The following is a 17,433-nucleotide window of genomic DNA, read 5'->3' as shown; positions in this document are numbered from 1 at the left end:
GAGCAAGCGCATGGGATGAACGTTGTGTTGCAATGGATATGCCTCTAATGCGGTTTGTTGCACCTCTCATCAAACTGTCTTTCTCCCCTTCCCAGAGGAAGTCTCATTGGTCACCATGACCACCATCAATGGTTCCGGTAATCCCGGAAAAATGACCATCTTTCAAAATGAACAATGCAATTTCTCGAAGATGGTCATATGGTTCAGGAAATATAGGCTGCATCCTCCGGATACATATGAAATCCCCATAGGATGTAACCGTTCGCGCTACGAGCCCCGAAAGTTATTTGTAAACTCGGTGGCTTATGCGCCACTCTCGCTATCGAGAGACCACCGGTCGCTTTCGCTTGTTCGACTAATTTTGAGAACTCCGCAGGGGACGACTCGAACGGTTATTCCGTATTCAAACTAAATCTCGTCAAATCAGCCGCTGAACCTGTGATCTGTTTCGCTTGCTTGGTTAACGTAGGTGGTACTGTGGTGGAAATAAAAAACACTCATGGCCATAAAAGGGTTTCAACCTACCTGCGCGCAGGGTTTGGCAGGGCGATGGCTGATGACGGAACTAATGGCGTTGACGAATGGAATGCCACCAGCTGTATTTGACGGCGACGACTGCAGATGCCACATAGCGCGATGGCAGCTGACGAAGCTTCGGCGGCGAGAACGATGGCGGCGATAAGGACGCTCGCAAAGGTAGATGCGACTCCTGACGCTCGACTCGTGTGCGATATAGCCGCAATTAATGTTGCGGAGAATGGCGCGGCTGGATGGAAGCTTCCGATTTATTCTCACGAGAGCAAACGTGACGACACAGATGTCGTACGCTTCCCGGGAAAGTGTTCCACGGAGGCCAACGTGTTCTGGATGGCCTTCGCTTACTAAAATTCCGCTACGGACCACCTCAGAACGGAATGAAACCGCTCGTTTCAGACTCGGCACCTCGGTACGCTTTGGTTACGTAGGGACGGCTCTCGGACTTCGACCCACGAGGAAGTGTAACTTACAAATCGGGTCGGCAGAGCGGTTGTTGGTGGCCGCTGTGCAAATTTCACAACGGAATAAGCGAACTTACCACCTCTCCGTTTGATTACCACAATGGCGGGCCTTGATGAAGTACACGAGTCTGTGCACACTAAACGTAGATGACGCCTCCTCTGGCGCCGTGGACTTTCGATGGTCCAAATAATTCCAGCCCGTTCAATATAAAGCGCGCGTTGGACGAGCGCTGCTGTCCAACGCGAACTTACATTAGCAATTTTGTTAATTATAATTTCATAAAATAAACTTTACCTTTCTTGTACTAATCTGAGGCAAAACTCAGAAGTTGGACTTAACGATCAGTTTTTGGTCGAAAGAAACTACACAAAAAATACCGAACGCAATTATTAAATAATTAAACTAAACATAATCACACTTCATTAAATCATCTCTATAACTCTAAACTCAATCTCAAATAAATACTTTGTGCAATTAACTTATCCTAGAAACGCGTCAAGAACTTCTGGATACCAATCGAACCGTTAACGAAAGTTCAGATTCCGTTCAGTTCTACGAAACCTCTGTTCGACAAAGATCTGAGGCGGTTACTTTTCGAGATGGCACGAGCGGTCCCGTGGTAGTTCTTTGTCATGATTTCACTCACGGGCGCGTTTTCGTCTCGAAAGTGGTCTATCGTAAACTTTTTTCCACGATGACCATGCGTTTCATAAAACCGTACAACACGCTCGCGGAGTGCTTGCTGTTTCGACGCTATCTTCGATTAAACTGACAGCACCCGAGCGAAATGAAATATGCCACCCATTTCCAGGGGGTCCAGCGAGCAATTCTCTTGGAGTTAAAAAAATTTACGCTCTTTACTTTAATTACAGAGGGGTATTGAAATCATTCTCATTTTTATTGAACACCCGTTAGAGGCCATGTGGCCATGAATTGCATTGGGTCCTTCTTTTCATGTCGCAAAAATCGACAATATCAGATATCTCCTCTTCATTTCCAGCATCTAGGTTCCTAGGTATTGTATTAGCTTTCATTTGGTATCATTCTCCTTTTCTTCTTTTCTGATTCAAATAAACTACACCCTGAAAATTAACGAAGTGTTCATAGAATTGCTATTATGCCCGTCATACAAAGTAAGATTTTTGTAAAGTACATGTTTACTTCAAGTCGTTTTTTATGTTTTTCGTGATCATCAGTTCATCAGTTTTTCGTGATTATCAGTTCTTCTGAAAAAAGTAATATTTGAAAATAAAAACAGGTTTCAAAGTATTTTCTTTGGGTATTTATTAGAATACATTTATTTCTACTTAATTAGTCTTCTGGTGTCGGACACCCTGAGACTCCCAAAATCTTGAATCGTGCGCGAATTCCAGTACAATTTGCTTCAATCGATTTCCTATTTCTGCTTACAATCTTCATCCTCTCATGAAACTTATGTACTTGGCAGTAGTACATACGGCTTCTAACAATAGCAAGTGTCGAACTAATATTCCATCTCTTTCCTGCTGCGATTTACGTGCGGGCCTGGCCGTCACCGATATTGATCAAAAAATATCTTGGCATTACCAGGAGTTGCACGCGTCCCTCATGACCTATTTTTACTATTTTTCTTATTTTATTGCAAATAACTAAGAAATCTTCATTTTACTATATTCAGAATTGCTCATATTTTGTCGTATGTAATTTAAAGTTTTTGATTTTATGGCATTGTAAGGGTACACATATCTGCCAGGTGATGCCAATCGAGCTGACATTTCTTTGGACTGAGCAAACTAATTTTTTGTTTGTTTAGTGTTTATTTGAACAACTTGAAAACTAATCCAATGGGAATTTGATGTACGTGGGGAATACGTATGGTCTTGTCTGAGTGGAATGATGATTGTTGAACCATGTATGAGCGTTAGAAATTGACAATACACGAGACGAATCGGAAACCAGTCATATCAGCACGTAGAATAGTAATGTTTTATTGTCATATTCGTAGGTTTACTATTAGTCCATTAAATCATCTACCAATAATATTAATTGTTCTCATTGTGTTGAGCACTTTCATACACTTTGGAGTAGTTCATGCACTATATTATTGATTGTCATGTTAACCATATTTTTCCTGAGCTTGACTATTGATGTAGAAGATAACAAAATCAGCAGTTCTTTCTTTATTTCTTCCATCTGTCATATACCATAGCCATATTATTGTTAATTTAAATAAAATTTGTTTCTCTTCGTTCTTATTGTTTCCAATCTTTTTCTAGTAATTAGCATAAAATCCCGCTCGCATGTCATTGATTGTATATTCGACATACAAAGTTAGTCGTTTCGGGTATTTCAATAGTGCTTGTTTCATACTGTTAAAATGTGCTTCAGTTAACAAAACAACGCTTGAATAATGATAACATAAGAACAGTCATCTTATTCATTCATGCGCGGAGAAAAAACAATACATGATTGTCATTGCATTTATTTTTCACCAGAATAGAGGGACAAGGAATAATAAAATCGTTTACATACTGTTCGATTCATTTGGACATATGCAGCACTCCCTATTGCCGACTGCCCTGATCTGAAGTTACACTACAAACTGAGCGTCTCCAAATTAATTCAACAAACGATAAATCTTTCATAAATTCTTAGCAGCCGGCTGGCCAGAGCAATAAATACAGGATAACACTGAGAGTTGCATAGATAGTATAATTTATTAAGGCGAGTTCAGATTTGTGTTACTCCTTTACCAGATCCCCCTAACAAAAACTACTTCCCGTGGCAAACGTGGAGATACAGAGGTATACACGGCCTCCATAATAACGGTTGTCAATAACATTCCTTTCCTTCCCCGATGCAGTTTGCAGAATGGATAGCTACTGGCCTCATTCGTTGTTTCTTTGTACAATTTTGCTTGTTCTGGTCAATCACGGAGTAGCAACTACGAATTGTACGGTCATCATGCTCACGATCTTGTAATATTAATTGTATCTCGAAGTAAACATTCGAAAAGATTGATTCTGATTGTAAAAACCATCGAACAAATTTGTATTTTGGTCTTGAGAAAATCTGTTGCTGGTCGAAATTTTACTCCACACTTGTTATTGCAAAAATCGAACTTTGCAATGGCTCTACGCTTAATTTTCGGTCTACCTAAATAAACTATCAAGTAAAAGTAATGCCCAGTGAAATATCCTCATTGGAAAATCGTTTACCAACAAGCGGTTACTTTCCATCCAACCGCGTCTTAGCTATTACAACATCACATTTCGTTGTCCCCTCCCCTTCCACTGATCACCACAATTAGTACAAACGGAAACATTTGATTTCTCTCTGGAGAGCATTTACTGGTAAAAAACAAAATCCCCCGTCGGTGTGACAGAACCATCCCGTATATTATGTCCTCATCTCCTTATTTACTTTCCCAAATGGGAAGCTCCACAGTGGTACTAAACGAATTAAAATTTAATTGAAAACTTTTTAATTAAATTACCGTCGCTAGCATGTGTGCGCTCTGCTTAACGTACCATTTCTCACTATTTATTTTTCCTCCCGTTTCATTCCAGAAAGTCGACCCGGAACTAATTTTCACCAAGCAGGAACGAATCGGCAAGGGATCTTTCGGTGAAGTATTCAAAGGCGTTGACAACAGGACACAGCAGGTGAGTGTCTCGGAGAGAATCCTTTCGTTAACTTGCGGAACAGAACGAGATAAATTATATCCACCGAGTGGTTAAAATCCATCTCCGCCCGAAGCTACGTTTGGAAGTTTTACACAGACTACGAGTATTGTGGAGGGAATTGCACCCGTCTCCATGTGGAAGATATCACCACTCTGTTCGTTCGCCCGCAAATGATTTATTCGCTCAATTGAGGTTGTAAACTTTTTCTATTACATTACTCCTTCTTGTACTTTTACTGGGTTTGTTTGGCACTTGCAAGATGTATTCCGCCGGTTCCTTGCGAACTTATTCACTGGCGATGAAAATTTAATCGTTCGAAGTTTTCAACGAAACCTCTATTGGCCAACCCTCCGACCGGGTTCTTAATTCGCCATCATGAGTGTAATTTTACTGATTTCTTTCATTGTATTTCTACCCACAGGTTGTGGCAATTAAAATAATCGATCTAGAAGAAGCAGAAGATGAAATCGAAGACATACAGCAAGAAATCATGGTGCTATCACAATGTGACTCTCCATTTGTCACAAAATACTTTGGTTCATATCTTAAGGTAAGTAAATATATCTACTACACTATTCAATGTTCTCAAGTGAGGGGCTCCTACAAAAAATATTTCGTAAAAACGGATCAAATTCGTTTTAGAAAGCTTGATAATTGATAATACCTCTTCACTAGCTTCGACTAGATTTGTTCGGTTAACCATCGTTTGGTCTGATATTTATTCAATGATAGACATTCATGTTTGGATGAGATTACAAATCTGTTGTCGATTTTGATTGTCCATTTTTGTGTTTTTGTTGATAGCACGGTTTAAAAACCTGGCGTTCGTTTTATTCTTTATGGAATTCGACGATAAAACAAATGTCAACATCAATCTTGCCCGAAGCGTGTCACCTGGGTTTTCATTGTCTTACCCAAATTGACATTCATAGCTGCTTTAACTAGATCTTCTTAATGTTAGTTTGCTTTGTAGCGTGTTCTGATCTCTATCAACATCTATGTACTCTGCGAATGAGCAATGAAGGTTAATCGTGGGTAAGCTTTTACGATATGCCTTTTTAGCGATTTGTTTCGATTTTACACAGTATAAAAAATAGTGAAATTAAAAGTCGTCTATGTCCATACCATTGTAAATATACAAAACTTTTATCCTAAATCACACTGATAATTAAAATAATGTTAATAAATATTGCTACATATAGACTTCAATATAAATGTAAAATTGCCAAAAATATTTCAACTGTGTAGCTTAGCATTGTTTTCGTCAAAATCGCAAATGTATCACTTTAGGCGAATCGTATCTACTTTTCGAAGATTGTTCCTGTTCATTGCTTCATTGTCTTTCCCACGCTACTATCCACAGTATGGATCTAGTCAATTGTTCAGAACGTAACATTTAATACGAATGATTTCCGGGAACAGATTACTTCGACTATCTAGTATGCGTATGTGCTTGTAGTAGGGGAGAGTGATGCCGATTGTTCCTCGGGGAAACTTGTTTCATTCGCCATAACACGTAAACTAAACACGTGAAGTTACGACAATATATGAGAAATATAACGGGTTGAGAGGGTATGATGCTAAAGAAAAATAAATTTACTTACAGACCTTTTAATCAAGTTTTTGGACATTGTCCGAATAAGTGTGAATGTTTTCAACTACAATTATACTAATCTGTGCAAAGATGATCATGAAGATAACATATTGGAGTAAAAATATTATTCTAACTTTGTTACGATAGGTATCTTGGATTACTTTAACAGGTATCTTTGATTTATATAACATTGGGTAATTTGAAGCCCTATCTCTCACAAACAATTTTGAAATGCTTTAGCATAGAAAAAATAAATGATGATACAAATTATTGAATATTTGTTATTTTGTTGCACTAGTAGAAGAGCTGACCTTCCATGTGAATTAAACATGACATGTTTTGTTTTTAGCAGATAATATACCACAAGTTTTTACATATCGTCGCTGTTGTGTTATTTTATGGCAAACGCCATTTTGGGGTAAGCTGAGTTAGATATGCCACATCACTTGACTAAAAAATCTCAACAAAGTGGCGTTTTAAGAATTTTGACATTCTGCTTTGTTATTGAGATATAGCGAGGATCGAGCTGAGAAATTTTTAATTTTTTGTTTCAAATGACTGTGTCTGGGGATTGGCTCAAGTTATCTTGATGTATAAGATGTTTTTATGTATAAAACTATCTGAGAAACACAATGGCATAATCATTTTCGTAACAAAAATACACGAATTGTGAGAAAAGTACAGTTTAACATAACTGGACATATAGCATATTTGTCAACACTGTAACTAAAATAACTATTTTTTCTAGATTCCCTTATTTCCTTCAAAATGCATCTCACTGATTGTTTATAGACCAAATGAAGCCAAAGATAAGCCAAAATGAATAATTGATAATTTTTTTCTATTGAAAATTTTCCATGCACTATTATGACACGCCATACAAATTTTGTCATCAATACACACCTATGGCACGTGTGAGTGTAACTTTTGTTTACATTTATAGTAAAAACGCGCAACATAGTCAACCGATCTTCGTAATATTTGAGAGAATAATACAGAATAGATGGAAGCATCAATTAACTTCTTTGAATTGTTTATACTGTTTATAAGTTTCAAGGCATTCAAAATCAAACTTTAAAAATCGTTTTCTCGAATTGTGCTAAATGGTAGCACAACAGCGACGACATTACATAAACGTCTTTTTAGCATACTCTAGAAAATATTTTCCATTGTTGAGACATGATATTTGGATTTACGTATTATCCACAGCTACTATATTGATAATTGGCATTCAAATGCTAAATGTCGCAATCAAAAATTTTGTTTGATACTCACGCTTCCCTAGCATCAGAACGATAATTGCTTTTTTAAGCACCTACCCGGGTTTGGTTTTGACTACATCGGAGATTTTATACATACATACATAGGTAAATATTTCCGACTCTATTAATGTATTCAAGAAACTGAACGTGTTTTATTGGGTGTAATTAACTTTGACTGGTGTTATCCCTACGAATATCTAATTTCAAGGTTTCTGGAATGCTCTTGTGCATTAAAGGAAAAGTGAAGCAAAATTTACCGGTAATTATCTTAGAAAAAAATCGGACTAGGGTATATGATCTTTCGTGGGATTTTTATTGTATTTTCTGCAGTATCGTAGACTCATACCTCGTTTTCGACATAAAATTAAAAAAAAAAGTTTTAGAAAACACGTATTAGATGAAAGGTAAAACTAATAATTGTGAGTGGGATTTTTCTTTTTTTCTTCATAACAAAATTCAACAACAAAGCTCACTTAAGACGACATAATGTATCAGAAAAAGAAAGAATTTTGTTTCTGAAAATTTGATATTTTAGAAATATATTTAACAAAAGGCAACGTTGGAAAATATATTAAATTTTGCAGTCAATGATATGAGACCAAAACCATAAAATCATTTATTAACGTCAAAACGGTTAATTCTAGGCCAATAGTTCCTTCGGAGATTTTAATGGACGCAATATGCCCTTTCTTTTGATATAGTGTTTTCACAGATCAATCCTATACGTGAGATATTTTCACTAGTTTTCTTTTAAGTGATTGTATTGAGATTAGAGCTTCCATTTCCACCTTCTCGGGATTCGGGAACTAAATAAGAAATTTCCCGGGAAATCCTGGGATCACCGGGATTACAACAGGAAAAGAAAAGAGAGGTTTGTTTTTTTTGAAATTAACGAAAGAATAAACTGAAACATTTTCAAACCTCATTGATTGCATATTAGAGTGGCTCGCGGTTGTATGGGAAAACTTCAAAATGATTTAAATTAGCGGGCACAGCACTTTATGAGTTCCTTTTGTGGTCCCAAATGCCTGTGCAAAATTAGGTAACGGTTGGTTGCTTCCCGGGTTTGCGCATTGCGTCCAAAGTTTGCATGGGATTTTATATGGGGAAATCAATTATTTTGCATTTACGGTAATAAAGATCGCTATTTCACTCAATATGAAAAACCAGCTTTATAAAACTATAGTTCAAACCTTGGTTAACAACTTTGTCCAAGACCGTAACTAGCTACGAGTTTTCAAAAAATAGTTATAACGATTTTAAAACTTATGGTAAAATCCAAATGCAGAAATTGATTACTTTTTCCAACACTGCCGGTGCACCATCGACATCGACATTAAAAACTTAAATAAATGAGAATATATTCATCGCAGAGACTTGGTACCTTCGAAAGAAATTTTCAGAATAAATTGCTGAATATGATAGACGTAGTCAGAAAATGAAAAGAAGAGGGGTAGGGGGGCTTGTATACTCCCCAGTCCCTTTTTAGATTGTTTTGTATAAGACAAAAAATCATTACGTCCTTGTAAATGTCAACGACTGAACTTTCTTAATATTTTGATAGACCCAAATATAAATCATACTACAATATTTGTTGTGGGAAATAACATTTACAATATTTAGAATTTACACCTTCAAATTTATGTGTTGTTTTTGCTTGGGGCAAAACTAACTCAGATCAATTCCAAGACTTCAAGGAATCTAAGGATATGCAGTAGAGCCCTTAAATAGTAGCACTCAAACACGTAAGATTAATTTTTAATTCGGCGGTATAAACCTGCGTTGAAGATGTGCTCCGTATGTTATTTTAAACTATCTAAAAAGGGAACTGGGAAGTACACAAGCCCCCCTTATTTCCTGACTATGTTATTCAGCAATTTATTCTGAACATTTCACTCAAAGGTACCAAGTGCCTGCGATGACTATATTCTCATTTATTTAAGTTTAAAGTATCGGTGTCGTGGTGCACTGCAGTGTTGGAACAAATAATGAATTTCTGCATTTGGATTGAACCATAAGTTTTAAAATCGTTATAACTATTTTTTTAAAACTCGTAGCTAGTTAGCGTCTTCGACAAAGTTGTTAACCAAGGTTTGAACTATAGTTTTATAAAGCCGGTTTTTCATATTGAATGAAATAGCGATCGTAAATTAACGTAATTGCAAAATAATTGATTTCCCCATATAAAATCCCATACAAACTTTGAGCTCAATGCGCAAATCCGGGAAGTAACCGACCGCTCCCAAACTTTGCACAGGCATTTAGGATCACAAAAAAAACTCAAAAAGTGCTGTGCTGAAAACTGTCATATTCGAGCCACTCTATTGCATATACATCTGTCCTAAAATAGTTGTCAGAAGATGACGATCTAATGGACTACACATCAGTGAATCATTTGATAACTCGTCACTCAGGTTATACAGATTCTTTTGGATGATTTTACTTTGATATACTTATATATAACATAAATTATGGTAATCACGATTACGAGTGACATGATGTGCTGCACAGAGCAGCTGGAGTTACTGTTCAAATTTTAAATTCGTTAAGGGGTTATATACAAAGCTGGAACTCAAAAAATCGATTTTTTTTATTTAATGTTCTGAAAGTACATACTTTTGAAAAATAAAAAAAAGAATTATTGGGAAACCGATCCGTTCAAGTACACCACAATGCATTTTTCTTCAAAAACCTTTCTAGTTTTTGGATTTCAGTTGAGCGGGTCAGCTTGGAGAGCGTTCACCGCAAACCCATGCCAAAAAACATGCTTCGGGGGAGGGGCAATAACTCCGACAACCTTGAATATTTTTTAATTCAACTTGTTTTTTCTCTCTTCGATAGTGCTACCAACGAACAGTCTTTCGCTTTTTTATATAAAATTTGCATAAAACACTTTAAATCACGAACTTAGCTGACTTTTTCGCCACAACTTTGTATATAACTCCATAAAGAGCATTTCGATGGGATGGACCAATTTAATGCAAAGCGCCTTATTCAGTTATTTCGAAAAAATGATTCAGCTGTTCCATGATAGTATATATGAGAATTTCAAGCAAATCTATGGATTCAAGTTCTACAAGGCTCCTACTCATGGTAATGTTCCTAGAAGAATCGAGTTTGTTTTCGTGAATAAGTTACGATTTGGCAAGAGATCTATTGTTGTGGCAAGAAAACCAGCTTTTTGTGACGGATAAGACCATGGAACATTTGAAAGGATGTGTCTCAATAAACAGATTTTCCCATCATTAAGTCCTATGACGGTTCAGTTACGTTTTGGTTATATTAAGCCAGCTGGCGCAATAGCAAGGAAGGCGTATAGTGGTATAACGACAATAAAATTAGTTCATACCAAAAGAGCTGAGTCCGCCAAATTGATATCAGTTCCATCTAATAGAGAAATCTTGGGTGACAAGCGATGAAGCGAAAACTAAAGATAAAGAGAGCATTTAACAATGACTTTGGATGGATGGTTGGAAGAAGCTAAATCAGCCGGCATCAACAGAATTTCTTTGGATTAATACAGTTTGTTTCATGAAATTAGATGTTATTGGCTTTGTTTCATCCTTAGAAAATTTATCGACTAAAGTAAAGGTTAATATTTCTGATTTATGAGTATTTTCAACAGAAAAGCTCAATTTTAGTGTCACTGAAAGTTTATTTATGCTGTATGCGTTATAGAAAACATCGCGAAACATCATGTTGTAAATGTTCTCAATTGATATAATATACCATATACGAGTTATAGTAAATGTCTCGTTACACTGTGTATTAAAATCGTTTTTGTCAATCAATATTTTTTAATATTCATTAGTACCAACTAATATTAGTCTTGGTTTAATATGAGGAACTGATTATGCAAAAAGCCAACTTTACCGATAGGGAACGGTTGAACAAAGTTTAAGTAAAATCAGACCTTACAAATGGAAAAGAATTTCAATATATCAAATGAATTTCACCGGAAAACCTATTGAAAGCACTAGTAGTGGCAAGACGTTTGGAAAAGCTAAATGTTTTGAAGCAGATATTAATTTAAAAAGGCACATTAACCTTCTTTAGGTGTTGGGGTCAATATGACCCAAAGTGAACTTTCAAAACGCGATAAATTTTTATATTTTGCATCGGGAAGTTTTGAAGTTCTTGACTTCTCCTCTTTCAGGTCGCTTCTTGAAGAAGCGTCAATGTGGTCAATCAATGAAACTGATCCCAAAGTTTTGTAATATTTTTGACGGTTTATATAAAATCTCATCTAAAATGATATTTATACTCTGATTTAAAACCTGACCCTGGATTCTACGTGAAAATCATCCGGAAGACCCGGAACATCCCTAAAATTGGCTAATTCAGGGATCTTGTTCTAGAATTTTGAAGTTTTTTTCTGAAACATTTTTTAATGTTGAATTGGTATAAATTCATAGTTCCGAGTGAAAAATTTATCCAATTGGTCACATAATGACCGTCTGGAAAATCCGGAACATTCGCTAAACTAATCAATTTATAAAGTTGGTCCTAGAATGAGGTGGTTTTTTAGAGTGTCTTGAATTCTTATCTGAATGATTTCATACTAGAGACCTATACATGTTTTTTTGCTTCAATGACCTTCCGGAAGACCTGGTCAATTCATGAACCTTGTCATAGAGCTCTGAGATATTTCCGAAGAATATTTTGGAAATATCATTCGCATAAATTCGTTCTTGTGATTGGGATAAGGACTCTATTGGCAACGTAGTGATCTTCCGGAAGATCTGTCTCTGGAAGTCTGTGGTTTTCTTGAAAGTTTTTTGTCAGAATTATTATTGCAAAGAAATGGTATTTGTGGCCGTAACCAAGGCCCGTAGAATCTTTCCGGAAGATCCGCAAAAAAAAACTTCAGCTTTATTGGGCTAAATTCATGAATTTAGCATTTATACGGATGCTCCGGGTCTTTCGGATGATTTTCACGTGGAATGTGGGGTCGATAGTTGAGTCAAAGTGTCAATATAATTTTAGAGGGTTTTTATATAAACATTGTCGCTTGTTGAATATTATGAGAAATACTATTATTCCGCCGGAATCGGCATCGGAGTCGTAATCCGGAACATCCAAGATCAGTCTTTCATGTGCAAATTTGAGATATACATTCTAATTTTTGCTTTGTTTGTTTTTATTATTAGTATTGTGTCAATAAACCTAATAAAACGGTTCTGCATACATCTTTTTATGCCAAACATGACCCCATTCGGCACCGATTTCCACTGGCCAATCAGGTCAAAATGGTAATATTTACTAGAAACTGAAAATTAAAACTTAAATTAACGAACGATTTGGGCACAAGTTCATATAGATTCGGCTGAAAATGTGTCTTAAAATTGAGTTCGAAATCCGGGTCAATATGACCCGCTAACACCTTTTTCGTTACAACAAGTACCACTTAAAGAAGGTTAGTTTTATGATAATGGGCCACTTTTGTCACGGAGTACAGCAAGCCAGCTATGCATGTACATCTCAATCAATTCAAAGCGCCATCGATTAAACTTCCGAAGTTGACCAAATTCATTGCTGGTGGTAACGCGCCTTATTAAACTGCAGTTCAAACCAATGACAATATTCGTCAATTAGCATTTTTTTCGATAACGTGGATACCAGTTAAGCACACAGAAAAACAAACGGTAAACTGGATGCCACAATTAGCATGTACAACACGCCGTATAACAATGGTTGCATATAGGGCGTTCGATCGAGTAGGGCACTTGATATGGTTGTAATAAAAACAGTTTTAAATTGCTTATTCAAGTAGGCAACCGGCCATTTAATGGCATTGTTCGAATGAATAGTCATACCTTGGAAGTCGCAGGGAAAACATTACCCAAAATAAGTGCCATATGACAAATGGTTTTGGAGTCATTTGGGCTATCATAACACTTTCGTGTCCAACTTATTCTTGCTCTTATTGGATTCCAAAACTATAATTCTCCAAGTCTTTCAGCAATAATCCAATTGCATGAGATAGGTAGTCGAAGACTGCCTACATTTATTTTGGTGGTTACAAAAACATTTCAACACAACTAAGTTCTTTTAAAATTCTGTTTCGCTTCATGTACCGCCATTGTTCTTGGTAGCACAGCTGCTAGCTTAACGTTAAAGCCAGGTTTAATGCACCGGTAAACCTGGTTTAAAAGTTTAGCGAGAGTGAATAAATCGACCCTAATTGTAATCACTTCAGTTTCACGGGTAATACTAATAACGGTTAGTGTTCAAGATATGAATAAACCTTATGAGTTTTGCCTTTCTCATATAGAAAGGTTATGCAATCACTCTGAAAAACGTCAACCTAATCCCGGCCCGGAGGGCCGAGTGTCATATCCCATTCGACTCAGTTCGTCGAGATCGGAAAAAGTCTGTATGTGTGTGTATGTGTGTATGTATGTGTGTGTATGTGTGTATGTGTGTGTATGTGTGTGTATGTGTGTGTGTATGTGTGTGTGTATGTATGTATGTGCGTATGTGTCAAAAAATGTCACTCATTTTTCTCAGAGATGGCTGGACCGATTTGCCCAAACTTAGCCTCAAATGAAAGGTACAACCTTCCCATCGACTGCTATTGAATTTTGGATCGATCGGAGTTCTGGTTCCGGAATTACGGGTTTCAGAGTGCGGCCACACAGAAATATCTCATAAAAACTATAGGAAAAATTAAAAATAGAATTTTTATTTTTGATGCTAAATGTATTCAAGGTGCATAAAACGTCGAGATTTTTAATGCAAACACGAAAAAAATTTGACGAAGATTCACTTTTTTGGATTTTGCACATTTTTGCCTTTCTCATATAGAAAGGTTATGCAATCACTCTGAAAAACGTCAACCTAATCCCGGGATTTTAACAGGGGCGTAGTTGATGGTTTACGGAGAGGGGTTACACCCCCCCCCCCCTCTACTGTTCACTCCCCTTCTTTAAAAATCTCCTTAAATCACCCCTCAGACCACCACCTCATACCCCTCCCTTTCAACCCCATCATCTTTAAACCACCACTATATTACAAAGCATACCAATTTAAGCTGGGGAGTCGTTCGTTCATGGGACTTTCGCCCTCCTCACATACCCATCCCCATAGACAAAATGAGTTAGCAAGCAGATAACATTGATCTAATGCTGATTAGGCTGGCATGCCATTGTGTATAAGTGCAAAGTGTACTAAGAATGTAATGGACATTTCCACAATTATGTTGAACATAAAAAGCCTCCGTGCCATAGTTTAGAGAAATGAGAAAGGCACAATTGCACCGCTAGGTGGATTAAAACAGGTTTTTTTAAAGGGAAATTACGAACCATTAACCCTCCGTGAATGGTTCATTGAACGAGCAGCCTCTGGTGCGCTAAGACGATTTCGCTAGATTTTCAAAGCAGCATGCACTCAGTGCACTAGCGCGACTTCCGGGAGGTTAAGAACAGCGTTCTCTGACATGACGGTAGTCTCTAGAAAAGCATTTTACTGTGGATATAGAAGAACAGAAAGATATAACACGAAAACTTGAAGTCTTTCAATAACCTGTTGTTTTTAACGTTTACAACTACGAATTACTGAACTGAATTAACCTCCGAATCAACAAATCGATTTCCGTCAAAGTAGTTATTTTCAGTTGGTCCATTTGCATATACAATTTTATTCTACAGTCCGATGAATATTTCTGATAATACAATACTGCAATTCAATTCAAGTGAAAAATGTCATAGAAATTCACAGCCATTTTATTTCTGTCTAGAGAACAGATCAACCCAGCTTCTGTTGTCCACTGCTTCGAAAGACATTCGATAGCAACACGTTCAAGCATATAGCAGGCACTAAATGCACAGGCAGCTTTATGATGGGGCTTACAACCCGAGGGGGTGCGAAGAAGCAGTTGGCAGCATTGTGGCATCTCTTAAAATACCATCACCACCTAACCCGAACTAGCACCATCATCCGTGGAAGACGAGAAAGGTGTCATCTTTGCTATCACGTCACTCGTCGTGGATGACACTCTATTTTGCACTCTTCCTGATCCGTGTATAGCGTATCTATACGGTGGTAGAGAATAAGAACTGCTTAAAATGTGCTCAGCATTAACACGGAAATGGGAAAGGCGTGCATCCTTTCTCGTGGTGCATACCGCCTATACCCACACTACTGAGGATTACTTGGTCCTGGTGCAGCTTTGAAGCAATTCTATTTCCACGTAACCTTGAGTGACGAACGAAATATAGATTGCTTCCGATGCGATGATTTCATTTACGCTTATTGAATTTACTTATAAAATACAATTTATTTCAGTAAAGTTTCCACATTTTAGCTAATTTATTATAGTACCATGACACGCTAAAGAAAACCAATCGGAATTATGACTAACCTTGGTACATGGAAACATCGAAAAATGAACAAGCAGAACAGCGTTGAATTCCAGTTCAATTTTGAAAAAAATTATTAGCCTTTGAAATACCGTAGAAAATGGTCTAGATATCTCTATACCTATTATAATTTTGTATCACGTTTGTATTTTTTTTCTCTGTAGGGCACAAAGCTATGGATCATCATGGAATACCTGGGCGGCGGGTCGGCCCTGGACCTGATGAAAGCCGGTCTGTTCGAAGAAATGCACATTGCCATCATCCTGCGGGAAGTTCTGAAAGGTCTCGATTACCTGCATTCCGAGCGAAAGCTGCATCGTGATATCAAAGCGGCCAATGTACTTCTGAGCGAACTGGGTGACGTGAAGCTGGCGGACTTCGGCGTGGCCGGACAACTAACGAACACAACTTCCAAGCGAAACACCTTTGTCGGGACGCCGTTCTGGATGGCTCCGGAGGTTATCAAGCAATCCATGTACGACTCCAAAGCGGACATCTGGTCCCTGGGGATAACTGCAATCGAACTAGCCAAAGGCGAACCGCCCAACTCCGAGCTGCATCCGATGAGGGTGCTGTTCCTAATTCCGAAAAATAACCCCCCTCAGCTGACCGGCAGCTACACTAAGCCATTCAAAGATTTTGTCGAAGCGTGCCTAAATAAAGATCCTGAAAATGTGAGTAATTGATTTTCTTATTGTTGATTGGAAGATTCATTTTAATATTTCACAGAGACCAACGGCAAAAGAACTGCTAAAATTTCCCTTCATCAAGAAAGCGAAAAAGAACTCATATCTGATCGACTTAATAGATCGATATAAGAAATGGAAATCGCAGAAAGGGGAGGAAAGTGAGACGGAATCGGAGAACTCCGACTCGTAAGTCAATTCCCTGCATATTTAGTTGCGCTGGAGAGCACATTCTGATTCTTTCTTATTTCCAGCGAGGAATCGAAACCGGATAGCGACCTGGACGAGCCGTGGATCATGACGGTCAAAGGTATGCATTTTAACAAAAATGCTTTGGACGAATCGCTGGGATCACCAGTGAAACACAACGGAACTAGCAATAACATGATGAACATGGGTAACGCGAGAGACCGGGATCGGGATCGAGACTACAATCTCAATCAGCAAAAATCGAGTCAGGTAGGGATTTTTTATGCGGTGTAATATTTTGTTCCTTGCGTCTTCAATTTAGCGTGCAACGCTTAAACTTGTTATGAACTGTGTAGACTTAATCCGCTATTGGCCAAAGACGCCATTAAGCACACTACGGGAGAGTCATAAATTATTCAAAGACGATTTTATGATGTGAACACTATGAAAACCTTTTCTCAGAATTTCAATTTATCACACAAATACATTATTCGTTTGTCGAATTCATGATGCATAATGAATTTTACGTTAGGTTTCGAAAATTTGATGATTTATCAAAAAATATTTTTCGAGTTCCATGTTATTTACTGAGTTATTCGTATAATTATATCTGAAAACATCACATGATACAGACTACAGAGCAGTCACAATATTCATAAATTCTAAAAACACTATACA

The 17,433-nt window shown here is 37.4% G+C and overlaps 1 protein-coding gene across 1 annotated transcript in view; it reads left to right on the top strand.

The window, feature by feature from the left end:
* Positions 1–17,064, top strand: part of LOC131694872 (serine/threonine-protein kinase 26) — a 65,585-nt gene extending 48,521 nt beyond the window's left edge. The window contains exons 3-7 of the mRNA XM_058983392.1: positions 4,548–4,643; positions 5,086–5,214; positions 16,045–16,554; positions 16,610–16,755; positions 16,821–17,064. Of these exons, the coding sequence (XP_058839375.1) occupies positions 4,548–4,643; positions 5,086–5,214; positions 16,045–16,554; positions 16,610–16,755; positions 16,821–17,049 (1,110 nt within the window). The 3' untranslated portion in view covers positions 17,050–17,064. The remainder of the gene's footprint in view (positions 1–4,547; positions 4,644–5,085; positions 5,215–16,044; positions 16,555–16,609; positions 16,756–16,820) is intronic.
* Positions 17,065–17,433: the final 369 nt, after the last annotated feature.

Source organism: Topomyia yanbarensis, unplaced genomic scaffold (assembly GCF_030247195.1).
Source record: "Topomyia yanbarensis strain Yona2022 unplaced genomic scaffold, ASM3024719v1 HiC_scaffold_177, whole genome shotgun sequence".
Lineage (NCBI taxonomy): Eukaryota > Metazoa > Arthropoda > Insecta > Diptera > Culicidae > Topomyia > Topomyia yanbarensis.
Note: the sequence above shows the minus strand (reverse complement) of the source record. Positions and strands in the feature narration are given on the sequence as shown.